Source organism: Salvelinus namaycush, chromosome 35 (genome assembly GCF_016432855.1).
Source record: "Salvelinus namaycush isolate Seneca chromosome 35, SaNama_1.0, whole genome shotgun sequence".
NCBI classification, from domain to species: domain Eukaryota; kingdom Metazoa; phylum Chordata; class Actinopteri; order Salmoniformes; family Salmonidae; genus Salvelinus; species Salvelinus namaycush.
Window position 1 is genome coordinate 28,409,563 of NC_052341.1, and position 26,972 is coordinate 28,436,534.

At 42.8% G+C, this 26,972-nt stretch overlaps 1 protein-coding gene across 1 annotated transcript; it reads right to left on the minus strand.

Moving 5' to 3' along the window:
* Positions 1 to 669: 669 nt before the first annotated feature.
* On the minus strand, positions 670 to 19,605 carry LOC120029676 (cone cGMP-specific 3',5'-cyclic phosphodiesterase subunit alpha'-like). The gene is made up of 22 exons (XM_038974953.1): positions 19,138 to 19,605; positions 17,619 to 17,771; positions 12,211 to 12,300; positions 11,835 to 11,975; positions 11,616 to 11,690; positions 11,436 to 11,503; positions 11,236 to 11,302; positions 11,063 to 11,110; positions 10,711 to 10,860; positions 10,468 to 10,611; positions 10,163 to 10,228; positions 9,896 to 10,042; positions 9,330 to 9,437; positions 6,846 to 6,955; positions 6,626 to 6,713; positions 5,366 to 5,466; positions 5,146 to 5,253; positions 4,948 to 5,011; positions 4,722 to 4,796; positions 4,516 to 4,599; positions 3,998 to 4,142; positions 670 to 758 (listed from the first exon to the last, which is right to left on the minus strand). Exons 1-22 carry the CDS (start codon positions 19,603 to 19,605, stop codon positions 670 to 672), a joined length of 2,589 nt encoding a protein of 862 aa, XP_038830881.1.
* Between the last annotated feature and the right edge of the window lie 7,367 nt (positions 19,606 to 26,972).

The following is a 26,972-nucleotide window of genomic DNA, read 5'->3' on the forward strand; positions in this document are numbered from 1 at the left end:
GACTCACCTCCACTCTTAAAATACATGAAGTAGAAAATCTCTGACAATCAAAAAATATATACTTTGCATATTAACATAAATGTAACCTCACAAGGCTCAGGAGTGTGTACACGTTTTGAGCATTGCTATTGTATTAGCCCTCGGTAAAGTCAATTGTCATTTGCTAAAACAAGTTAAAAGTTTGAGTTTTGGGAAGAGGCTTGTGCTCTTACAGTAAATCATTCTAAATGAACAGTGACTTTCAACAGAATTTGTTTGTGTTATTTCATACTCATATTTGTTCTTAAAATTCCTGAAATGAGTTTTCCTGTTCTAATAAAACAGCTCAGTTATAAAAGTTTGTCCACTGAACTATCCCCCTAATATCTTTATGGATCATCAGAGTATGGATAAACATGTACAGATAGATATTTCCCAAAGCAGAATACATGTCTAAATAAATTAAATACATTATATGCCATTTGACAGATGTTAAGATGTAATGTTTGTTTCATTACTTGGATTATGTTAGTTGTCGATAAAGTCGTACCTATAGTTATCTGTGAAAGATAAGCTCTACTTTAAGTGCGCTGTCAAGATATGGTAATGCGTCAGCTGCTGGTACATCTGCGATGAGTGTGTTGATCCATCAGGATTGGCTTATCAAGTCCTGAGAATGAGGGGAAGTGATTAAGTCAGTCCACACAGGGACACATCTTCACACGGTCTCCCCACTGACTGCTTGCTGCGCCCAGGGATCCTCTGCCACACGGCCAGGACTGGGGCACAATCCAGGAGGTTAGGCGATGGTGCAGGTCTTGGACTTTCCAACCTCTGCTGCCTCCTCTACTGTTCAAACAGAAAGCAAGACAGCAAGGCAGCAAGCAGCAACAACATACATAGCAAGACAAATCAATTTTTTGGATTGATTTGAGTTCATAGCAAGACAGCAAGCAGCAAGATAAAGAGTAAGAAGGTGGTCTTAGTTTGTTGATAACTTAACCAAGGTAACCTCAGGGGCGGACTGGCCATCTGGCATTTTGGGCAAATGCCAGATGGGCTGGTCCATTTTCAGCCCTGTCTGACATGTTTAGCCCAGGCCTGTCTAAAAACAATGGTCCGGTGGCCTGCTGTGCCACTGGTGGCTTGGCATCTGTGTGCATGGACAAGGCTTAGGCACTGTGTCTAAAAGAATGGTAGGCTATTTACCATTGTTGCTATTTCTTGGGAGATTGTACAATAGTATATCTTGCAGGTTTGGGTCCATTCTGAAAATAGCCCTTTAATTCTAATTCAATTGTTGAATTTGAATTGGTCACAATAGAATATAATGTATATCAAAGTGGCAATCAGCACTTGAAACAATAGCAAAGCGTACACCCTGCCCCTGTTAAGGTAAAAAGCTGAGGGATGGGCCTGGAGAAATGTTACCACTCTGAAATTCATTAACAGAGCTATGGATGCAAGGACTGACCATCTATGATATCACAAATATACTTTTAACCATGTTTTGAGGCGATGCAGTGTTTGTTACATTTACTTTGTTTACAGACATTGGAGTAAAGCAAGCTTATATTTTGGTTTCGGACAGTTGAACTAAGCTCATAAGGCATTTATAAGTTATATTCTTCAAGAATATAAATGTATAAGTCCACAAATGGTTGTAGCAACTGCACATTTAATTCAATGAAAATGTTATGGTTAATGTCTTCTATACGTCACTATATCACTTTATTAAGCACCCATTGGGTGATTAAAAAAGTACTATACCACATGATCAAAAGTATGTGGACACCTGCTCTTCGAACATCTCATTCCAAAATCATGGTCATTAATATGGAGCTGGTCCCCCCGTTGCTGCTATAACAGCTTCCACTCTTCTGGGAAGGCTTTCCACTAGATCACAGGTGTCAAACTCATTCCACGGGGGGCCGAGTGTCTGCGGGTTTTCGCTCCTCCCTTGTACTTAATTGATGAATTAACATCACTAATTAGTTAGGAACTCCCCACACCTGGTTGTCTAGGGCTTTATTGAAAGGAAAAACCAAAAACCTGCAGACACTAGGCCCTCCGTGGAATGAGTTTGACACCCCTGCACTAGATGTTGGAACATTGCTGCTGAGACTTGCTTCTATTCAGCCACAAGAGCATTAGTGAGGTCGGCACTGATTTTGGGGAGATTAGGCCTGGCTCGCAGTCGGCATACCAATTCATCCCAAAGGTGTTCGATGGGGTTGAGGTCAGGGCTCTGTGCAGGCCAGTCAAGTTCTTCCACACCGATCTCGACAAACCATTTCTGTATGGACTTTGCTTTGTGCACTGGGGCATTGTCATGCTGAAACAGGAAAGGGCCTTCCCCAAACTGTTGCCACAAAGTTGGAAGCACAGAATTGTCTAGAATGTATGCTGTCGCGTTAAGATTTCCCTTCACTGGAACTAAGGTGCCCGAACCCTTAAAAACAGGCCCAGACCATTATTCCTCCTCCATCAAACTTTACTGTTGGCAGTGTGCATTTGGGCAGGTAGCATTCTCCTGGCATCCGCCAAAGCCAGATTCGTCCGTCGGACTGCCAGATGGTGAAGCTTGATTCATCACCCCAGAGACCGCGTTTCCACTGCTCCAGTCCAATGGCGGCGAGCTTTACACCACTCCAGCCAACAGCTTGGCATTGTGCATGGTGATCTTAGGCATGTGTGTGGCTGCTATGCCATGGAAACGCATTTCATAAAGCTCCCGGCGAACAGTTCTTGTGTTGAAGTTGCTTCCAGAGGCAGTTTGGAACTGAGGACAGACGATTTTTACACGCTCCACGCTTCAGCACTCGGCGATCCCTTTCTGTGAGCTTGTGTGGCCTACCACTTTGCGCCTGAGCCATTGCTGCTTCTAGACGTTTCCACTTCACAATAACAGCACTTACAGTTGACCTGGGCAGCTCTAGCAAGGCCATAAATTTGACGAACTGACTTGTAGGAAATGTGGTATCCTATGACGGTGCCTCGTTGAAAGTCACTGAGCTCTTCAATAAGTCCATTCTACTGCAAAAGTTTGTCTATGGAGATTGCATGGCTGTGTGCTAGATTTTTTACACCTGTCAGCAACGGGTGTGGTTGAAATAGCCAAATCCACTAATTTGTCCACATACTTTTGTAGATATAGTGCATCTTATCTTATACAAATGTAAAAAATGTGAGTGCACAAAACATTAGGAACATGTGCTCTTTCCATGACGTAGACTAACCAAGTGAATCCAGGTGAAATCTTTGAATCCTATTGATGTCACTTGTTACATCCACTTCAATCAGTGTAGATGAAGGGAAGGAGACAGGTTAAAGAAGGCTTTTTAAGCCTTGAGACAATTGAGACATGGATTGTGCATGTGTGCCATTCAGAGGGTGAATGGGGCGGCAGGTAGCCTAGTGGTTAGAGCGTTGGGCCAGTAACTGAAAAGTTGCTGGATCGAATCGCTAAGCTGACAATGTCAAAATATGTTGTTCTGCCCATGAACCCGGCAGTTAACCCACTGTTTCCTGGTAGGCCGTCATTGTAAATAGGAATTTGTTTTTATTAACTGACTTGCCTACTAAAATTTAAAAAATGGGCAAGATAAAGATTTAAGGGGTAGTAGGTGTCAGGTGCACTGTTTTGAGTGTGTCAAGAACTGCAATTATGCTGGGTTTTTCATGCTCAACAGTTTCCCGTGTGTATCAAGAATGGTCCCCCACCCAATGAACATCCAGCCAACATGACACAACTGTGGGAAGCATTGGAGTCAACGTGGGCCAGCATCCCTGTGGAACGCTTTCGACACCTTGTAGAGTGCATGCCCCGATGAATTGAGGCTGTTCTTAGGGCAAATGGGGTTGCAACTCAATATTAGGAAGGTGTTCCTAATGTTTTGTGTACACTTGTTAAATTCAAATCAAAATAGAATTTCAATTCAAGGGTTGAATTGACTTTCATTCAAAATTCACTCCAACCCTGATTTCTTGGCTGAGTTCTGACTATTTCAAATGTTACCTGCTGGTGCTTCAAGCTTCTTTTTCTCTTCTTCAATGGCCGCCATCTTGGCGGCGTGGATGTCGGCCAGCTCTTTCCAGTTCTTTAGGTTGTTGTTCAGCCCATCAAACATTGGGGTGATCTCTACGTGGAACCTCGAGAATTCCTGCACACAAGTAGGCCCCATTATTGCAAGCATTCTCGTGCCCGGGACAGTCACTCAACCTGACATATTCCTCACGGTGCAAACATTCCTGCTGTGGAGTTCAGCGGATGCAAACTTGGAGATGGATAGGCCTACTGGTCACTCATGGTGGTCTAAACTGGATGATCTCCTCACTGAAGATGACATTGATGGTTCACAGAGAAACTGATCTCATCTATTTTTTTCGAAGGATGATTCCGTTTCCAAAAACAATTGATAGAACATTATACCTAATGACAAATAACACAAGCTGAATTCTTTCTAAATCAACTGATTCCAATGAATTAAGACACAAAACAGGGTTTGGTTGAGCTTCAACCAGCCAGGCAGTTACCTTGTATACGAACGCACACACAAACTGAATGAAACCGCACTGCATCTTGGGTAACTCCGCTGCACAGTTTCTGTCCATCATGGGCTGAGGATCAATGAAATTAAATGGGGAAGATCAACTCAAACAGAGAACTAACAAAAATGTGTGATTACTCTATAAACATACAGTATATTGTAAAGAAACAGCGGTTTTCTTCACAAACTCACAATGGGTTGCTGATCGAGAACGGTCCTTTCCAAGTCACCTTGCTCCCAGAACTCAGCTGCGACCATTAGAGCCACCTAGGAGGTAGATCATTCATAGAAAAGATTGTATCAGTACTAATTTACACATCAGAGCATCCTGTGGTCTATATTGTCTTGAGGGAATTGGGATATATTTTTTTTCTTTGCTGTGTTGTTTCATGACATGGTGGACAGATATAGTATCCACCTTGCTCTGGACCTCCCATGGTTTGGTGATGGCAGACAAGTCACAACCTGTCATCATCATGGCCCTGATACACAAGAAGGGACAGTATTGTTATATTAATTCATATTACGTAAGAAACCGAGAACTGCGACAATGTGCACAACTGCCTCAAGTGTAGCAAATCCCCGAGATGGAGGAAAGAAGAACACTCCTACTCACATGATAATTTCCTTCCTGATGGCGTTGTTGGAAATGTGCTCGATTTTGTCCTTCTCGGTTTCCATTGGCTCAGTGGCGTTCACAATATTCTGGAACATTGTTCTTTTTCTGGGGGCCAGACCAACAGTCAAGTTAGAACATTGCACACATGACAAGTGATACTGATTCAGTATGTTTAAAAGCAGCTGTATCAGAGACCATAACAATTGTAAAAACCCACTTGAAGTACAACGCCAGATCAGTGGCAATGATGCAGACGTCAAACAAGTGCTGTACAGTCTCAAACTGCCGCTTCTGGAGATTCACAAAAATGTTCAGGCTCTGAAGGGGGAGTAGAGAAAAAGGTAAGAATTCAACTCCCACAATTCCCTTGTATGCAAACGCTGGCCAAAAGTAGTGCACTATGTAGGGGTAGCGGGTAGCATAGCTTTGCCATGCTTGCTTTGCTCTGACTTCCCTTATTTTGCTCTGCTCTGCCTTGCATGCTACCTCAGGGAGTGACGCCCCTGCCCCACGCGAATCTCGGGCTCAGCTGGCTCCGGCTGACAGCACCCGGTTAGGGCCCCCACCCAGGGTTACAGGAAAATATAGGGTAGACTGGGCTCTCAAACCCTGGTGTGCAGCCAGTCTAGGAGATGGACAACTCCAATTACAAAACCACAAGTCCTCAACGGCTGACAAGGTGGATACAGGAGTCCTATCTCCCAAACGTCTGACAAGGCGGATACAGGAGTCCTATCTCCCAAACGTCTGACAAGGCGGATACAGGAGTCCTATCTCCCAAACGTCTGACAAGGCGGATACAGGAGTCCTATCTCCCAAACGTCTGACAAGGCGGATACAGGAGTCCTATCTCCCAAACGTCTGACAAGGCGGATACAGGAGTCCTATCTCCCAAACGTCTGACAAGGCGGATACAGGAGTCCTATCTCCCAAACGTCTGACAAGGCGGATACAGGAGTCCTATCTCCCAAACGTCTGACAAGGCGGATACAGGAGTCCTATCTCCCAAACGTCTGACAAGGCGGATACAGGAGTCCTATCTCCCAAACGTCTGACAAGGCGGATACAGGAGTCCTATCTCCCAAACGTCTGACAAGGCGGATACAGGAGTCCTATCTCCCAAACGTCTGACAAGGCGGATACAGGAGTCCTATCTCCCAAACGTCTGACAAGGCGGATACAGGAGTCCTATCTCCCAAACGTCTGACAAGGCGGATACAGGAGTCCTATCTCCCAAACGTCTGACAAGGCGGATACAGGAGTCCTATCTCCCAAACGTCTGACAAGGCGGATACAGGAGTCCTATCTCCCAAACGTCTGGAAAGGTGGATGAAGGCGGCAACTGATAACTGGCAAAATTGTATGCACTCACTACTGTAAGTCGCTCTGGATAAGAGCGTTTGCTAAATTACTCAAATGTAATAGGGAACAGGGTGCCATTTTGGCCACAGACGTAACAGGAGTCGGGGTCTCGAACCTCCTCAGCCATGAGCGTCTTGCTATATTCCAGATGGTGCCTCTCCATGATGGAGGATCCGTGCAGTTTGGCTAAAGGCGATCCACTCCTGCAGGTCAGAGAGAGGGGTAACACAATCGTTAGACCCCGAACAACACCTTCCAAACCAAGAACAGACAACTAAACAGTGATTATTTAGGGAGTGGTTTGAGTGCTCATAGGTAAACAGAGGGGGCCTTACTTTGTCTGGTATAAGTTGTTGGTCCCCCTGTGGTCAATATCGTGGCAGAATGCAGCAGCCACCATGGCAAAGGCATCCAGGTCAGAGTAATATTTCCTCAGCCTGCCAGTCTGTGAAGCAAAAGGGTGGGCTGATTCATTATCAAACAAAACGGGAGGGGTGATCCACTATCGAACAAAATGGATGTGTCAGGTGATAGATCCATTATCATTAGTGGGCAGCATCAATGTTTCTCTAAATAAATAGGAAGTTTGAACTACTCTTCTATCGGTGATTTAATGCCCAGTTATTCTGCACAATCTACACTTAGCCATGTACAGTGCTGTGAAAAAGTATTTGCCCCCTTTCTAATTTTCTCTACTTTTGATGTTTTTGATAGTGAATGTTATCAGATCTTCAACCAAAACGTAATATTAGATAAAGGGAACCCGAGTGAACAAATAACACAACAATTACATATTTATTTCAGAAACAAAGTTATGCAACACCCAATGCCCTTGTGGGAAAAAGTAATTGCCCCCTTACACTGGTTGTGCCACCTTTAGCTGCAATGACTCCAACCAAAGGCATAGTGGTGCCCATGTCGTCCAAAAAGTGATATTTTTGACTCATCTGTCCATAGAACAACCTTTCAAGAGTCTTGAAAGAGTCTTGCTGTCTCTGCCTGGCCGGTTCCCCTCTCTCCACTGGGATTCTCTGCCTCTAACCCTATTACAGGGGCTGAGTCACTGGCTTACTGGTGCTCTTTCATGCCATCCCTAGGAGGGGTGCGTCACTTGAGTGGGTTGAGTTACTGACGTGATCTTCCTGTCTGGGTTGTGCTGTGGTGGAGATCTTTGTGGGCTATACTCGGCCTTGTCTCAGGATTGTAAGTTGGTGGTTGAAGATATCCCTCTAGTGGTGCGGGGGCTGTGCTTTGGCAAAGTGGGTGGGGTTATATCCTTCCTGTTTGGCCCTGTCCGGGGGTATCATCGGATGGGGCCACAGTGTCTCCTGACCCCTCCTGTCTCAGCCTCCAGTATTTATGCTGCAGTAGTTTATGTGTCGGGGTGCTAGGGTCAGTTGGTTATATCTGGAGTACTTCTCCTGTCTTATCCAGTGTCCTGTGTGAATTTAAGTATGCTCTCTCTAATTCTCTCCTTCTCTCTTTCTTTCCCTCTCTCTCGGAGAACCTGAGCCCTAGGACCATACGTCAGGACTACCGGGCATGATGACTCCTTGCTGTCCCCAGTCCACCTGGCCTTGCTGCTGTTCCAGTTTCAACTGTTCTGCCTGCGGTTATGGAACCCCTACCTGTCCCAGACCTGCTGCTTTCAACTCTTAATGATCGGCTATGAAAAGCCAACTGACATTTATTCCTGATTATTATTTGACCATGCTTGTCACTTATGAACATTTTGAACATCTTGGCCATGTTCTGTTATAATCTCCACCCAGCACAGCCAGAAGAGGACTGGCCACCCCTCATAGCCTGGTTCCTCTCTAGGTTTCTTCCTAGGTTTTGGCCTTTCTAGGGAGTTTTTCCTAGCCACCGTGCTTCTACACCTGCATTGCTTGCTTTTTGGGGTTTTAGGCTGGTTTTCTGTACAGCACTTCGAGATATTAGCTGATGTACGAAGGGCTATATAAAATAAACTTGATTTGATTTGATCTTGATGATCATCCAGGTGCTTCCAGGTGCTTTTTGACAAACTTGAGTCAACGTTTTGGACGAGATGGGTCCCATTACGTCTGGCGAAAACCAAACACTGCATTCCACAGTAAGAACCTTATACCAACGGTCAAGCATGGTGGTGGTAGTGTGATGGTTTGGGGATGCTTTGCTGCCTCAGGACCTGGATGACTTGCCTTAATAGAGCAGAATTCATGGTTCCTTCTGTGTCAGAGAATTCTACAGGAGAATGTCAGGCCATCCGTCTGTGAGCTGAAGCTGAAGAGCAGCTGGGTCATACAGCAAGACAATGATCCAAAACACACAATCAAGTCCACATGAAAATGGTTAAAAAGTAACAAATGTGAAGTTTTGCAATGGCCTAGTGAAAGTCCAGACCTAATCCCAATTGAGATGTTGTGGCAGGACTTGAAACGAGCAGTTCATGCTTGAAAACCCACAAACGTCGCTGAGTTAAAGCAGTTCTGCATGGAAGAGTGGGTCAAAATTCCTCCACAGCGATGTGAGAGACTGATCAACAACCACCAGATGCATTTGGTTGCAGTCATTGCAGCTAAAGATGGCACAAACAGTTATTGAGTGTAAGGGGGCAATAATTTTTTCACACAGGGGAATTGGGTTAAAAAAATGTAAAAGCAAACTTTTTTTGTAAACTCAGGTTCCCTTTATTTAATATTACATTTTGGTTGAAGATCTGATAACAGTATCAAAAATATGAAAAAATTGAGAAAATCAGAAAGGGGGAAAATAATTGTTCATGGCACTGTAGGTATCAGGTGATATGATTGGTACTGAAGGAGCAGAGGACTCACCTGTAGAAGACAGAACATGGTCTGGCCCACATTGAAGCCGTGTCTCCAGTTGTGGTAGGTGATGTCACGGTAACCTTTCCGGACAGTGTACATCCATCGGGTCAGGGTCTGGTTGTACATGTGGAGAGGAAACAATTAGACATGACTTTACTAATGATCTATATCAGTGGTTCCCAACCTTTTTCAGTTACTGTACCACCAACAGAATTTTTTCTCTGCCCGGAGTACCTTTGAAGTACCCCCTCATGTGCATTTTACCAGTAGGCCTATGGTCTCATGAGTCTTTTTAAGTATCCCATGTGGATGGTCCTAGTGCCCCTGGTTGGGAACCACTGCTTTATATGACCAAACCAGTAGGACATGGCCTTGTATTTGGAAAACATTAGGCTCAACAAAATAAATTAGATACCGAAAAGGCAAAAGCTTTGTTAATATATTGAGTCATGTACAGTACATACATTGCATGCATTCTGTGGACATGTAATGTATAATGCTGAGGTTACAACAAAAATAAAGACATCTAAATGAACATGATTGTTTTACTAGCCAGGGGCTTCATGACTGACCTCTGCGGGCACTTTGAACTTCTCCACCACGTTCAGCTCAAAGAAGCAGCGAATTCCACACATGATGAGGCCGTGCTCTGTCACAGGGAAGTCGCTGAAGGAGAACAGCAGCAGGTCGACATCTATGGCCACAGGGCAGTTTGATCTCTACAGAAGGGCAAAAATAATAACCATATATTTATTGATTGATCATTCAAACACCACTCTGGGCCACATTATCATTGTGTCTCTACCCACTTTCACTGACAGTCTTATACGTGGTCTTACCAAGAGTTTGTACATCTCCTTCTGATCACAGTCCTCTGGGTCGGCATCAAACTTCTCCTTTGTGTTCTGTGGAAAGAGAAAAGAGTCAAATAAAAAAACATGAGCTGGCGCACACCCAGAGAAAGGTACTGACTAACGGCGGATAAACTATAAGCTATAAAAAATAAAGAGAGTCGCACACTAATTCTATTTATTTTTATAGCTGAAAGAGAAAAGAGTATCAAAGGTTTGTCCCATGAGGCTAGTTTCCTCTGTGAATCTCCGCTGTCTATAAGGTCTACGGTCTAACATGTCTCAGGTCTCACCAGGATACTCTGCATTTCAGTGTTGGTGCATCTGCTCTGACACATGAGCATCTCCTGGGCGATGTCCTTTCTCCACTCCATCCTGTTCAGTCTGTCGTACGTGTCGCAGTTGAGCACCGACCATCCCAGGAACTGAGTGAGGGCCTGGAACAATGCAGACAGGTATTTACCACCTCTTGCATTCACATGTAACCCATGACAGGATGTATGAGTGGTTGATATGACTGATGTCTATGCACTCACCTCAGTGATCTGTTCGTCGTGCTCATCGAATGGTTTCCCATCTTTCCTGTTGAAGAAAGTGGCAATACCCACGATTTCTTCCTTTTTGTTGACTATGGGAAGGGACAAGACGTTCTTGATGACGAAACCTGACTCATCCACAGCCTCTTTCTGAAAGACAAAACGGCATGAAGTCGATTAGTAAACACTTTGAGAATTATCCCTAGAATATTGCATTTTAGCAATACAACACCAATCTGAGGGCTGGTGGTCCTCCTTAAATAGCACGTGTTGCTGAGGACTCGATATATTGTAACACCAAGGTCATCCTATACTTAATACCATCCATCCAATTGGGGCCCAGACTCCTCACCTGGAAGGTGAAGTAGTCATCAGCGGCAACATTCATCATGTTACAAATCTGCAGGGGAAGAAGAAGACATATTTCAGTAAAATCCCTGTCTACAGTAGGCCCTACATGCTTGTGGATAGTATATCGTCTGTGGTTACTGTATGGACTACATGCACTCTTTCACATCAACTTACAAAGCCGTTCTCAGAAACATAGGTGGGGAGTCCACTGACCAGGGCCCAGTGGTCAATAGGAGGTCCCCTGCATGGAACAGAGGGAGGGAGTAAGAGAGTGAGTGATAGGTTTTGGTACTTTGAGACTTTTTTTTGTTCATTCAGAGAGCATAATAATAATAATAATTAATGATTTCTACCAAGAAGCTACTGGTATTTACGGTATGACTTTGATTTCCTCTTTGGGTCCTTCTAAGAGATAGTCAATAATCTTGTAGAAGATGACTTCCTGCAGACGCACAGAACAACATTCACCGGCTGTGATTGTGCCATAGACAAGGCAGTAGAGGAAAGAGCAGAATGCTTGGCGAAAATCATATCAAAGGAAAATTGATGTTTACCCTTCCGTCGGGGGTCTTTGGTCCGCTGTATGGCGGTACGTCTCCCAGCTTCACTGGCCACTCATCGTAGAACTCCTGTATGAAGCGAGGGAAGACAGCAGTCAGGACTTCAGTGTATCCATTTAGCAACCACAGAGGGGGCAGATCCAAAATGGCGCCCATATCAAGACAGTGACATAACAGCAATATGCCTCAGCATATTATACACTAGTAACAAACCTTCTCTTTGGTCATGTCCAAGAGGCCCACGGAGTATCTTTCACAATTGAGGTAGATTCTCACAGTGTACAGAGCTTTGTGAAACTGTCTCTCAATGTCTGTCAACTCTTCAAACACTTTGCTGGCAGACCACAGAAGTACCTAGTGAAACAAATGGAGAAAAATGGATATTCGTTTTTTTTTTAGGGAAACTGTTATAATGGAATAACATGGCTTTACAGGAAACTTTAAATTATATTTTATCTTATCTTATTCTTGTGTCAGACACTAATAGAAAATTACCTTGGTGAACTGTGTCTTTGTATTCAAGGGCCAGCATGATTGACACAGTTGACGGACAGCTCATGTTGAATGATGGGGTTCACTGGGTTCTTACCTGACTCCTCCTGGATTCCACGTTGAACATGTATGCAGTGTGATGCTGCAGGGCAATGACGTGTGCAAAGACCAAGTACTTGTTCCAGAGCTGAAAACCAAATCCAATGAAATCAAATCATCAGTACAGCAGACAGGCATTCATCTGATGTGACGTCCAGACTACTGATGTCATACATCCCTCACACCGCGCTAACATTGAATATGCAGTATCGCCACCTCTCATGATCTAGAGAACCCCTAATAGTTTTGTGGCAGTATCTTTGTGGCTTTTAAACAGTTGAATTATATGGCAAAACAATTATTTCCGCCTAAATAGACATACCAAAACGTAATTATTTTTCATGAGTTGGTCATAAACAACAACTGGTAATGCTGCATAGTTTTATAAAGGTCTGGAACTCACCTTTCTAGTAAAAATAGTTATTAATTGCTGTGGTGTACTAGCTTTTTAGGACACAAGCTCAAGTACATAGTACAAATATGATGAAAATATGAAAAATCATACAGTATATGATTTTCTTCCTATTTAGAAAACGTGGGGCATTAGGGCTTGAAATGACTGAAATGCTTTCTAAATATAGCAACACTCACATTATAAATGACTTAATATAAGATTTAACGTTTCTTATAACTGTAAAATAAATATGATCATAATTAGTGACAGTTAAGGGATTACTATTTTCCAGAAAATTGATCAAGTTTCTATACCAGGAATAATTCAATAATAATTTGATAATGGCGCCGATGGAGATGGCCGCCGTTTTACGATCCCGTGACTCTAAGATTGAATCGTACTACACCGGCTCTGACGCTGGTCGGATGTGGCAGGGCTTGCAAACTATTACAGACTACGAGCTGCCCAGTGACACAAACCTACCAGAAGAGCTAAATTACTTATACGCTCGCTTCGAGGCAAGTAACACTGAAACATGCATGAGAGCACCAGCTGTTTCCGGATGACTATGTGATCACACTCTCCGTAGCCGATGTGAGTAAGACCTTTAAACAGGTCAACATTCACAAGGCCGCAGGGCCAGACGGATTACCAGGACGTGTACACCGAGCATGCGCTGACCAACAGTGTCTTCACTGACAATTTCAACCTGTCCCTGACTGAGTCTGTAATACCAACATGTTTCAAGCAGACCACCATAGTCCCTGTGTCCAAGAACACTAAGGTAACCTGCCTAAATGATTACCGACCCGTAGTACTCACATCTGTAGCCATGAAGTGCTTTGAAAGGCTGGTAAAGGCTCATATCAACACCATCATCCCAGAAACCCTAGACCCACTCCAATTTGCATACCGCCCCAACAGATCCACAGATGATGCAATCTTTATTGCACTCAACACTGCCCATTCCCACCTGGACAAAAGGAACACCTATGTGATAATGCTATTCATTGACTACAGCTCAGCATTCAACACCATTGTGCCCTCACATAGCTCATCACTAAGCTAAGGACCCTGGGACTAAAAACCTCCCTCTGCAACTGGATCCTGGACTTCCTGACGGGCCGCAACCAGATGGTAAGGGTAGGGAACAACACATTAGCCACGCTGATCCTCAACACGGGGGCCCCTCAGGGGTGTATGCTCAGTCCCCTCCTGTACTCCCTGTTCACTCATGACTGCTTGGCCAGGCACGACTCCAACACCATCATCAAGTTTGCCGATGACACAGCAGTGTTAGGCCTGATCACCGACAACAATGAGTCTATAGGGAGGAGGTCATAGACCTGGCCGTGTGGTGCCAGGACAACAACCTCTCCCTCAACGTAATCAAGACAAAGAAAAAGGAGGACCGAGCACGCCCCCATTCTCATCGACGGGGCTGTAGTGGAGCAGGTTGAGAGCCTCAAGTTCCTTGGCGTCCACATCACCAACAAACTAACATGGTCCAAGCACACCCAAACAGTCGTGAAGAGGGCACAACAAAACCTATTTCCCCTCAGGAGACTGAAAAGATTTGGCATGGGTCCTCAGATCCTCAAAAGGTTCTACAGCTGCACCATCGAGAGCATCCTGACTTATTTACATAAACAATGGAATTATTGATATCAAAAATGTGTTTCTCCATGGGGAATTATCGATACCAAACATTCTTATAGGATTGTAGGATCTTGTCACCCCAATCAGAATCCTACTAGAACATATTTTCTTAATTGAACCCATTAAATGATAGTTTGTTGTCATTTGTTCCAGTACAAAAAAACAACTGTTTTATATTAATTTCAGTTTTATTCACCACCACAATATGGGAGGTATTCAAGGCTGCAAGTTCATTTACAGTCTGACCACCAATACAGTACACCTTTTTTGAGTTATTTGATATGATGCTTATTCATGCAACTTCTTGTCTTTGAATTAGACATTACAATATGACATACAATACTATAGACAAAGTTACAATAACACAAGATGTTTGGGGGGGGGGGGGGGGTCCCCTTAGAATGTACAGAATCTTTACATTCCTTATATGCAAAAAAAGTAGAAGGAAAATAAATGTTTAGGTACAGTAGCACAAAGATAAGCATTTAGTTCATTTTATATACAGTTGAAGTTGGAAGTTTACATACACCTTAGCCAAATAAATTTAAACTCAGTTTCACAATTCCTGACATTTAATTCTAGTAAAAATTCCCTGTCTTAGGTCATTTAGGATCACCACTTTATTTTAAGAATGTGAAATGTCAGAATAATAGTAGAGAGAATGATTTATTTCAGCTTTTATTTCTTTCATCACATTCCCAGTGGGTCAGAAGTTTACATACACTCAATTAGTATTTGGTAGCATTGCCTTTAAATTGTTTAACTTGGTCAAACTTTTTGTGTAGCCTTCCACAAGCTTCCCACAATAAGTTGGGTGAATTTTGGCCCATTCCTCCTGACAGAGCTGGTGTAACTGAGTCAGGTTTGTAGGCCTCCTTGCTCGCTCACGCTTTTTCATTTCTGCCCACAAATGTTCTATATGATTGAGGTCAGGGCTTTGTGATGGCCATTCAAATACCTTGACTTTGTTGACCTTAAGCCATTTTGCCACAACTTTGGAAGTATGCTTGGGGTCATTGTCCATTTGGAAGACCAATTTGCGACCAAGCTTTCACTTCCTGACTGATGTTTTGAGATGTTGCTTCAATATATCCACATAATGTTCCATCCACATAATGTTCCTACCTCATGATGCCATCTATTTTGTGAAGTGCACCAGTCCCTCCTGCAGCAAAGCACACCCACAACATGATGCTGCCACCCCCGTGCTTCATGGTTGGGATGGTGTTCTTCGGCTTGCAAGCCTCCGCCTTTTTCCTCCAAACATAACGATGGTCATGGCCGAACAGTTCTATTTTTGTTTCATCAGACCAGCGGACATTTCTCCAAAAAGTACGATCTTTGTCCCCATGTGCAGTTGCAAACCGTAGTCTGGCTTTTTTATGGCGGTTTTAGAGCAGTGGCTTCTTCCTTGCTGAGCGGCCTTTCAGGTTATGTCGATATAGGACTTGTTTTACTGTGGATATAGATACTTTTGTACCTGTTTCCTCCAGCATCTTCACAAGGTCCTTTGCTGTTGTTCTGGGATTGATTTGCACATTTCGCACCAAAGTACATTCATCTCTAGGAGACAGAACGCGTCTCCTTCCTGAGCGGTATGACGGCTGCGTGGTCCCATGGTGTTTATACTTGCGTACTATTGTTTGTGCAGATGAACGTGGTACCTTCAGGCGTTTGGAAATTGCTCCCAAGGATGAACCAGACTTGTGGAGGTCTTGACTGATTTCTTTAGATTTTCCCATGATGTCAAGCAGAGAGGCACTGAGTTTGAAGGTAGACCTTGAAATACATCCACAGGTACACCTCCAATTGACTCAAATGATGTCAATTAGCCTATCAGAAGCTTCTAAAGCCATGACATCCTTTTCTGTAATTTTCCAAGCTGTTTAAAGGCACAGTCAACTTAGTGTATGTAAACTTCTGACCCACTGGAATTGTGATACAGTAAATTATAAGTGAAATAATCTGTCTGTAAACAATTGTTGGAAAAATTACTTGTGTCATGCACACAGTAGATGTCCTAACCGACTTACCAAAATTATAGTTTGTTAACAAGAAATTTGTGGAGTGGTTGAAAAACGAGTTTTAATGACTCCAACCTAAGTCTATGTAATCTTCCAACTTCAACTGTATATTTGTCAGCTATGCATACAAAAAAGGGAACGCTCCCTTCGTCCTCTTTATGTTGGGATAGAGAGAGGGAAATAAAAAACCTGAAGATAATTGAACCTCCAACTCCTTCCCTCCCAGGGTTGTACCACCCCCCTCTCCCTCCATCCCTCCGTTTCTCCCTCCTTCCCCTCCGTCCCTTTCTCCCTCCCACACTCCCCGTGGGAAGATATTTGGGGATGGGGGTGCAGAGATTTGTCCTTGTGGACAATCTCAGTAAGTTTGACAATGTGTGATGCAGATGCACCAGATGCAAATGTTTACTCACGTTGTGTCCCTTGGACCTTGGGTGGCTGAGGCTGCACGAGATACAGTAGCTACTGGGTAGAGGCGACACTGCCGGCGGTTCCCCACTATAGGGTCAACATCTCGAGTGGCAAGGGTGGCAGTTCAATATTGGTTGCATGATGTTATTATAGTTCACGTGTTCACTGTCCGCCTTCATAGGTAATTGTCTAAGAGGTTTGGAGGGTGCTGCCAAGTTAACTATAGTGTATTAACAAGTTTTGAGGATAAATCCTTTAGAATGTAATGTTATTATCTATACAATTCCCGTCAACAAAATCAATAGAAATTGTATAGGAGAAAAAACATTGAAATTCTACAGGATTCCAATACAAGGATCCAATTAGAATCTAATTAGAATCCTGTGTGGCTCACTTGATAGAGCATGACACTTCCAATGCCAGGGTTTTGGGTTCGATTCCCACGGAAAATATATGCACTCACTACCGTAAGTCTCTCTGGATAAGATTATCTGCTAAATGACTAAAATGTAAATAGAAAAATCCTATCTGATTTTGGAACTAGTCCTATTGGATAAAATCCTGTAGGATTTTATTTATAATTCAATTTTTTTATTGGAATCCTACAGGATTGTTTGACTAAGGAGATATGGGGCTTTCTGACACTATAAGACACGGGACCCTACGACGTTCACAGAGCGATTTGTCCACCAAAATGTCAGTCGGAACCGGTCCAGAACCACCCAAATTGGGCCTTAACATCATGAATATTGATTACTGGGGTAATGTAGGCTATACAGTATCTGTATATGTCATGTGCTGTGTGAATTGTGCTATTATGTATTCATTGTAAAAAATAAATAAAGTTATTCCCATAATTACTAACACTGAGAAACCTTTCTAAGACTGGTATTTTTCTTTTGAGAGCTCAGGACTTACTTCCTCGTCGGCTTTTGAGAATTCTTCGGCCCCAATTTTGTTAAGTGCCATCACAACACCAAGGCATTCTTTATCAGCCATGATGGGGTATGTGAGCATGTTTTTGGTTTTGTATCCTGTCTGCTTGTCCACAAAGTCACTGAAGCGGTTATTCTGGAAGTGAAAAAGAAAATAGTATATTGGATCAAGACATTAGCTGCGTTCACACTGCAATAAGCCCAGGGCTAAGATAATGCCATGTGAAAAGGCCTATTGAGTACAATTAACAGTCGCTAGGCAAAAAACGACCCCTGCTGGCTATGGTTTTTGCAGCCTGCACATAATGGATGTCATGTAAATGGCCCAATTCTATAACCATTGTCTCAAAAGTAATAAAGATGATTTTCAATCAATGAAAATATCATGGGCTAATCAAACGAGAAAAACTATGGACATACGCTGGCTAAAAAAAAGCATAGACTGAACCCCTACTTGAATTCTGTAGTTAACTTATACATGTAATAGGGTGTTCATCCAGTAATCTACAGTATGTTAACCAATTGCAATTACAGATTTGTTTTAGCAGGTTGGCATTTATTGTCATGAATCTTGTCCTGTAGGCACGTAAACCTTACCCCAACCTTAACCACACGACTTACACCAATGCCTAACCCTAACCTTACTGTAAATGAAGTCCAAAAAGCACATTTTTGTTTCATACATTTTTACGATATAGCCAATTTTTACTTTGCAGCTGGCCCATCGAGCAGAACTCGCTCAGTTCTGCCTCCGGGGCAAGATTCATGACAATAAATGTCAACCTGCTTTCTCTTCAGTCGTCCATACTTTAACATCAACAGCTTTGCAATCATACAACTGGACATTTTTGTTTTGAATATGATACAATATATTATCATGATGACTTGAATTAAATAATACAAATATATATATATCAATTAATGTATCCAATTAGCAAATCAACCAGATAATGACAGTTGTATGGCAAACAAAATTTGTAATTCTGCACTACACAGGAGAATAACAGTCATTCAAATCATAATTTTATTGTAGAAACTAAGTGGTTAACATTAACATTTAGAATGAATTACTCATTCCATCATACTTGTAATTTCACTTATACTTGTTGAAGCTGACTTTGCTGTAGACCTAATCAGACTATGAAGTTTTCCTTGGTCAGACTTCTGGATAATCAAAACTATTAGACAACCCCTTCAAGAAATTCATCAATTGAACTGAACAAAAATAGCAGACGGACAACAATCATTAAACTTCATGGGCTTAGGCCTTCAGAGACATGCATTAACACTTTATATTTCTTTAAATATCTTCTCAAATCTGCATCAATTAAAATGTCTAACTTATCTGAGCAACAAATGACATTTTTAAGAATTTAGATCTGACACGAAAAATTGTGTGTAAATTACGACTGCTTTTGGACATTTTATGGGTGCTTTGGTGGCGCATGTACACATTTTACGCGCACTTTGGCGGTTGGGCACCTGCTGACAAAGGCACTCACCTTGGTAACATCCGGAATGTTTTGCATCTTTTTGGAGTGCGCTGTGTATCCAACTACACCCATATCGATTGGAAACACAATCTCACCAGTGGGGTTGACGAGGTTCTCCTCAAATTTGGTGCTAGGAGTGACATTGAAGAGCATCGTTGTAAGTTCAGGTATTCCGTTTCTAGATCGAAGATCAAAGTAACTGCACCGGTCGGCGTTCAAAATCATGCAAACTCTCTGCAGGACCTTGTGCAATGCTTTTTCCATAACGATTTCCGATTGCATTTCTTTGACAAGGTCAAAGATGATGTTGGCCTCCTGAATTTGGGAGACATCTTTGAACGAAGTCGGATCTTTGATCTCAAGATTTTCTGTGAACGCTGTCGTGATTAATTCGGGGCGCAACTTTTTATCAAAGTACTCTTTAGCGAACTGGGGATTGTTCTCCAGGTACTTTTCCACACTATCCTTGTCTCCCATTTTGAATTGTTTGCTTTTCCCTCCCTTCTCTTACAGACGCATCACCCGGGAAAGTCGAAAGGGAAGTGTAAAAGGTGCTTAGTTAGAGGCCTCCGTTTGCGCCGACGTGCATCCTCTGCTGTGGTCCGTTACAAATCACCAACACGTCCTGTACTACGCTACAAGCTGACTGAATGTAGTGGCTTACAGGCTGAAAGGATCAAAGTGTCCGCTAATTAATGTGACGTCATGAAATTAAAGCCCTAAGCTTTCTTAACCTGCAAATCCGAACACAGATCATTTTATATTGGACAATCCAATCTGAGGCAAGGGAGGCAGGTTGTTGGAGCTCTATCTCCTACTGCTGCTGTGGTATAGAAAGTTCATTTTGGGACAAAATGGTTGACTCATCAATAGATTATTTACCCAATAGGCCCACTGAGTAGGAAATAGTTGGACAGTTCACCTTGAAGATCCCTACCATTGTGTCGCTGAGTTGTCATAATACTTCAGGGGCATTGGAAGACACAATGTAAGTAACCTAATTCATGTCCCTCTAACTGCCCTGAATGCCTCTACTGATCCTACAGCTATTGTATGTGGTAATCATGTGCCAATGAACCAGCGTTATACTGTTAGCACTAAGGCAGTGTGCCCTACAGTGCCTTGCAAAAGTATTCACCCCCTTGCCATTTTTCCTATTTTGTTGCATTACAACCTGTAATTTAAATATATTTTTATTTGTATTTCATGTAATGGACATTCACAAAATAGTCCAAATTGGTGAAGTGAAATGAAAAAACAACAGAAAAGTGGTGCTTGTATATGTATTCACCCCCTTTGCTATGAAGCCCCTGAATAAGATCTGGTGCAACCAATTACATTCAGAAGTCACATAATTAATTAAATAAAGTCCACCTGTGTGCAATCTAAGTGTCACATGATGTCAGTATATATACACCTGTTCTGAAAGGCCCCAGAGTCTGCAACCACTAAGCAGCACTATGAAGACCAAGGAGCTCGCCAAACAGGTCAGCGACAAAGTTGTGGAGAAGTACAGATCAGGGTTGGGTTATAAAAAATATCCAAAACTTTGAACATCCCACTGAGCACCATTAAATCCATTATTAAAAAATGTAAAGAATATGACACCACAACAAACCTGCCAAGAGAGGGCCGCCCACCAAATCTCACAGACCAGGCAAGGAGGGCATTAATCAGAGAGGCAACAAAGAGACCAAAGATAACCCTGAAGGAGCTGCAAAGCTCCACAGCGGAGATTGGAGTATCTGTCCATAGGACCACTTTAAGCCGTACACTCCAGAGCTGGGCTTTACAGAAATGGGCAGAAAAAAACATTGCTTATGAAAAAAAATAAGCAAACGCGTATGGTGTTTGCCAAAAGGCATGTGGGAGACTCCCCAAACATATAGAAGGTACTCTGTAAAGATGATACTAAAATGTAGCTTTTTGGCCATCAAGGAAAACGCCATGTCTGGCGCAAACCCAACACCTCTCATCACCCCGAGAACACTTTTTTTTTTTTTTTTTATCGGCAAGGACTGGAAAACTGGTCAGAATTTAAGGAATGATGGATGGCGCTAAATACAGGGAAATTCTTGAGGGAAACCTGTTTGTCTTCCAGAGATTTGAGACTGGGACGGATGTTCACCTTCCAGCAGGACAATGACCCTGTTAGGTGGAGCGGCACAGGGGAACCCAAGAGCAGACTCAGACGAGGAAACTGGGATGAATTAACCAAGGTATTTATTGCAAAACAGGGAGAGATGGAGTGCAGGCCAGGGGAAGCTCGGGTGGGTTGTAGGAAACCAGATGCGGAAGCTGGAGTGAATGGGATTGAGACAGGGTAAACAGGTAAGGAGGTGAATCCAAGGGAGTAGTAGTGTGCCGAATACAGAACAGTGTAGCAGGGTGGCGAGACATGGAACAAGAGACAGGGACCAGAGTCAGAGCGGCGAAACTGCAGTGGAGAGGATAAACAGCGTCAGTCAGGGTAACAGGATCTTTAATAATAACAAATAGCTAGAAGCATAAACTGACTGAGCAGAGATTACGACCGGGCAGAGTGGAAGTGGCAGGACTGAGTATTTGTAGAGGTCTTGATTATGGAACGGGTTGCAGCTGGTGGGGATCTGCTCTGACTCCGGCACACCTGTCTCCACCCACACAATCACACACACAGAGAGAGAGAGAGGGAGAGAGTACGGGGTGAGTGGCTGCAGGTCAAGGAGACACCGGATGAACACTAGAGGGCGTGGCAGGAGCAGATGTGACAGACCCTAAGCATAAGGGGAAACATTTAAATATCTTGGAATGGCCTAGTCAAAGCACAGACCTCAATCCAATTGAGAATCTGTGGTATCTGTAGTGTGACTTAAAGATTGCTGTACACCAGCAGGAACGCAGGAACCCACCCCCCAAAAACTATTTTAATTCCATGTTGTAAGGCAACAAAATAGGCAAAATGCCAAGTGGGTGAATACTTTCGCAAGGCACTGTAGTAGGAAGTCCACTGTGTGCAGCGTACCCTGCACTAACATAAATAACATGAGCATGTTAAATAAAATAAAAAATGTATTTGTCACATACACATGGTTAGCAGATGTTATTGCGAGTGTAGCGAAATGCTTGTGCTTCTAGTTCCGACAATGCAGTAATAACCAACGAGTAATCTAACCATAACAATTCCACAACTACTACCTTATACACACAAGTGTAAAGGGATGAAGAATATGTACATAAAGATATATGAATGAGTGATGGAACAGAACGGCATAGGCAAGATGCAGTAGATGGTATCGAGTACAGTATATACATATGAGATGAGTAATGTAGGGTATGTAAACATAAAAATGCATAGTTTAAAGTGGCTAGTGATACATGTATTACATAAAGATGGCAAGATGCAGTAGATGATATAGAGTACAGTATATACATATACATTATATTAAGTGGCATTGTTTAAAGTGGCTAGTGATACATGTTTGATCTACTTCTGCTAAGCTTCCCAGTAAAGCAATGAAAACAATCAAGCAACCCAGAAAAGTGCTAAAAATAGCCTAAGTTAACAGATTTAGCTTAAGATGCAAGGTTCATGAAATCAATAATTTGCTAGTAACAGATGATATTCATATTCTGACAATCTCTGAAACTGATTTAGATAATACCTTTGATGATACAGTGGTAGAAATACATGATTATAATATCTACAGAAAAGACAGAAATGCCAAAGGAGGAGGTGTGGCTGTTTATATTCAGAACCACATTCCTGTTAAGCTTAGAGAGGATCTCATGTTAAATACTGTTGAAGTAATATGGCTAGTAATCTGCCTCACCTAAAGCCCATTCTTTAAAAAAAAAATATTTTACCCCCTTTTCTCCCCAATTTTCGTGGTATCCAAATGCTAGTAATTACTATCTTGTCTCATCGCTACAACTCCCGTACGGGCTCGGGAGAGACGAAGGTCGAAAGCCATGCGTCCTCCAAAACACAACCCAACCAAGCCGCACTGCTTCTTAAAACAGCGCGCCTCCAACCCGGAAGCCAGCCGCACCAATGTGTCGGAGGAAACACCGTGCACCTGGCTCCCTTGGTTAGCGCGCACTGCGCCCGGCCCGCCACAGGAGTCGCTGGTGCGCGATGAGACAAGGATATCCCTACCGGCCTAACCCGGACGACACTAGGCCAATTGTCCGAACCCAGAGTCTCTGGTGGGGCAGCTAGCGCTGCGATGCAGTGCCCTAGACCACTGCGCCACCAGGGAGGCCCACCTAAAGCCCATTCTGGTGGGAAGCTGCTATAGCACACCAAGTGCCAACAGTCAGTATCTGGATAACATGTGTGAAATGCTTGATAATGTATGTGATATCAACAGAGAGATATATTTTCTGGGTGATTTAAATATTGACTGGCTTTCATCAGGCTGCCCACTCAAGAGAAGTCTTCAAACTGTAACTAGTGCCTACAACCTGGTTCAGGTTATCAGTCAACCTGCCAGGGTAGTTACAAACAGCATGTATTGATCACATCTTTACTAATGCTGCAGAAATTTGCTTTAAAGCAGTATCCAAATCCATCGGATGTAGTGATCACAATATAGTAGCCATATCAAGGAAAACCAACGTTCCAAAGGCTGGGCCTTATATAGTGTATAAGAGGTCATACAATAAGTTTTGTAGTGAGTACTATGTTGATGATGTAAATCATATTTGTCGGTCTGTGGTGTGTAATGAGGAGAAACCAAATGCTGCTCTTGACTCATTTATGAAATTGCTTATTCCAGTTACTAATAAGCATGCATCCATTAACAAAATGACAGTAAAAACGATCAAATCTCTGTGGATTGATGAGGAATTGAAAAATTGTTTGGTTGAAACGGATGAGGTAAAAGGAATAGCATATAAGTCTGGCTGCACAACCGATTTGCTAATGTACTGCAAATTGAGAAATCATGTGACTAAACTGAATAAAAAGAAGAAGAAACTACACTATGAAACAAAGATACATGACATAAAGAATGATAGTAAAAAGCTTTGGAGCACCTTAAATTACATTTTGGGCAAAAAGGCAAACTCAGCTCCATCATTCATTGAATCAGATGGCTCACTCATCAAAAAACCCACAAATATTGCCAATTACTTCAATTATTTTTTCATTGGCAAGATAAACTACATAGAGCCATGGCTACATGAAACTCTATTCCACATCAGGTAAGTGATGCAATCAGTAGAATTTAAAAAACAGCTTAAAATACACCTTATGGAACAGCAGGGACTGTGAAGAGACAGACACAGGCACAGACATACATACACATGATAAGACACACACTCTACACACACGTACACATGGATGTTGTGTTGTAAATATGTGATAGTGGAATTGTGGCCTGAGGGAACACACTAAATGTATTGGGGAAAGTGTTATGAAATGTAATATCATGTCATATTTTAAACTGTATATAACTGTCTTCATGTTGCTAGACCCCAGGAAGAGTAGTTGCTGCCATGGGGATCCTTAATAAATACAAATACAAATATGTGATCGTGTCTCAATGTAATCAAGGTATGAAATTATTGTTATTTTCAAATTCAATCTCTTTTTGTGTTTACTTGTGTACAAATTATTATAGTTATGTTCTGGCCCCCCGACAATCCCCTTGGACAAAAATCATCCCACGGCTGAATCTAGCTGCCTACCCCTGGTACGGTGTACAAAGGGTCTTTCTCTCTCCCAGCCAACACAGCATGGCACTGAATCAAAGTCAGACAACAGGCCAACAAAAATAGCTGCATCATTTAATCCCAGATTAAGTAAAAGTGATTTCTGGGATGTCCTCTCTGAAAGAGAGTGAGAGCAAGAGAGAGAGAGACGGGGCTGGCCTGGCACAATGGAATGGATTAGTCACATGGACACCGTACCTAGGAGTTAATCTTATGGAGAAAGCCATATGGTAATAGTGTCGCTGACTGCAATGAGACAAATAAGCAAACGTTCAATGTTATCACGCTGAGGAAGCTTTCTTAGTGTCCAACAAGCTTTCTCTGCCCTTAACCTTGTTCAGAACACCTCCAAAACAATGGTCATGTGGTTCGGTAAGAAGAATGCACCTCTCTCCACCGGTGTGATTGAGGGTTTAGTGTTTGAGGTAGTCACCTCATACAAGTACTTGGGAGTATGGCTAGACGGTACACTGTCCTTCTCTCAGCACATATCCAAGCTGCAGGCTAAGGTTAACTCTAGACTTGGTTTCCTCTATCGTAATCGCTCCTCGTTCACACCAGCTGCCAAACGAACCCTGATTCAGATGACCATCCTATCCAGTCTAGATTACGGCAATGTAATTTATAGATCGGCAGGTAAGGGTGCTCTCATGACTAGATGTTCTTTACCATATGGCCATCATATTTTCAGATTTGCCACCAATGCTTCTTATAGGACACATCACTGCACTCTATACTCCTCTGTAAACTGGTCATTTCTGTATACCCGTCGCAAGACCCATTGGTTGATGCTTATCTATAAAACCCTCTTAGGCCTCATTCCCCCCTATCTGAGAAACCTACTGCAGCCCTCATCCTCCACGTACAACACCGGTTCTGCCAGTCACATTCTGTTAAAGGTCGCCAAAGCACACAGATGCCTGGGTCGCTCCACTTTTCAGTTCGCTGCATCTCTACCTTCTTGCCCTTTGTGCTGTTGTCTTTGCCCAAGAATGTTTGTACTATGTTTTGTGCTGTTACCATGTTGTGCTGCTGCCATGTTGAGTTGCTACTGTGTTGTTGTCATGTTGTGTTGCTACCATGCTGTGTTGTCATGTGTTGCCATCTCTTGTCGTTATGTTTTGTCCTACATTTGTATTTTTTATCGCAGCCCCCGTCTCCGCAGGAGGCCTTTTGTCTTTTGCTAGGCCGTCATTGTAAATAAGAATTTGTTCTTTAACTGACTTGCCTAGTTTACATATAGGCAAGAAGAAGAAAAAGAGACACTGTGGAAAGACGTTAGACAACATGAGACACTCATAGACTTGATAACTAAAGTCTGCAATCAATTTGGATTGGATGTGTTCAAGAAACTCCCCCATTCCTTCAAAACCTCTCATTGCAGTAGTGTGTGAACCGGCCGCTGCTTATCAGTTATTTTATGGTCACCAGCCTCCACGTGGAAAAGAAGTGGCACTGTGTCCAGAAAGGCCACACTGTATGCCCTGTGCTGTCACACTGGGGTGCCCCACCACACCAGCCAGGTGACTTGTGTTGAATAAAACCCACTATCTGCTACCTGCAGTATAGTAGACATGTAGGAACTTCCTTTAATCACTCTTTTGTTGCTGATAATGTTCTTGCACAGCAGGAACTGCAAACTTGTAGTGTATTTGAGTTTTAAAAAGGCTTCTAAAGTTTGTCATTTCTATTTTGACATTTCAGACTTGATTTGTCCTCACGAAAAATGCATCAACCCCTACAAAAACAGCCATAATCCATCTAATAATTCACATTTCCTGTTGCTGCAGAACTGTTTTCCTGCTGTAGCAAACTTGCTCAAATTAAGATCCTCCATCTATACGTGACAGAACTGAAAACCTGCATTGAAGGGGTGGAGTTATGTCTGATTAATCCGCCCTCTCCTATCATCACATTCCCACACTGTAGATATCTGATCTGATGCTGCTTGGCAGTGATCGTTTTGGTTGGTTGCAAAAAAGCTTCACAGGTGACTGGAACCAACCTGATGAATTGTAAAGTTGGGGGTGTACTTCATAAAGTTACAAAACACCTCATAAAGTTACTAAACATTCCCAATATACTTTGTCTTGCCCCCTACACATACGGTATATATCTAGTTTGGAATACTATATTACATATCCAGC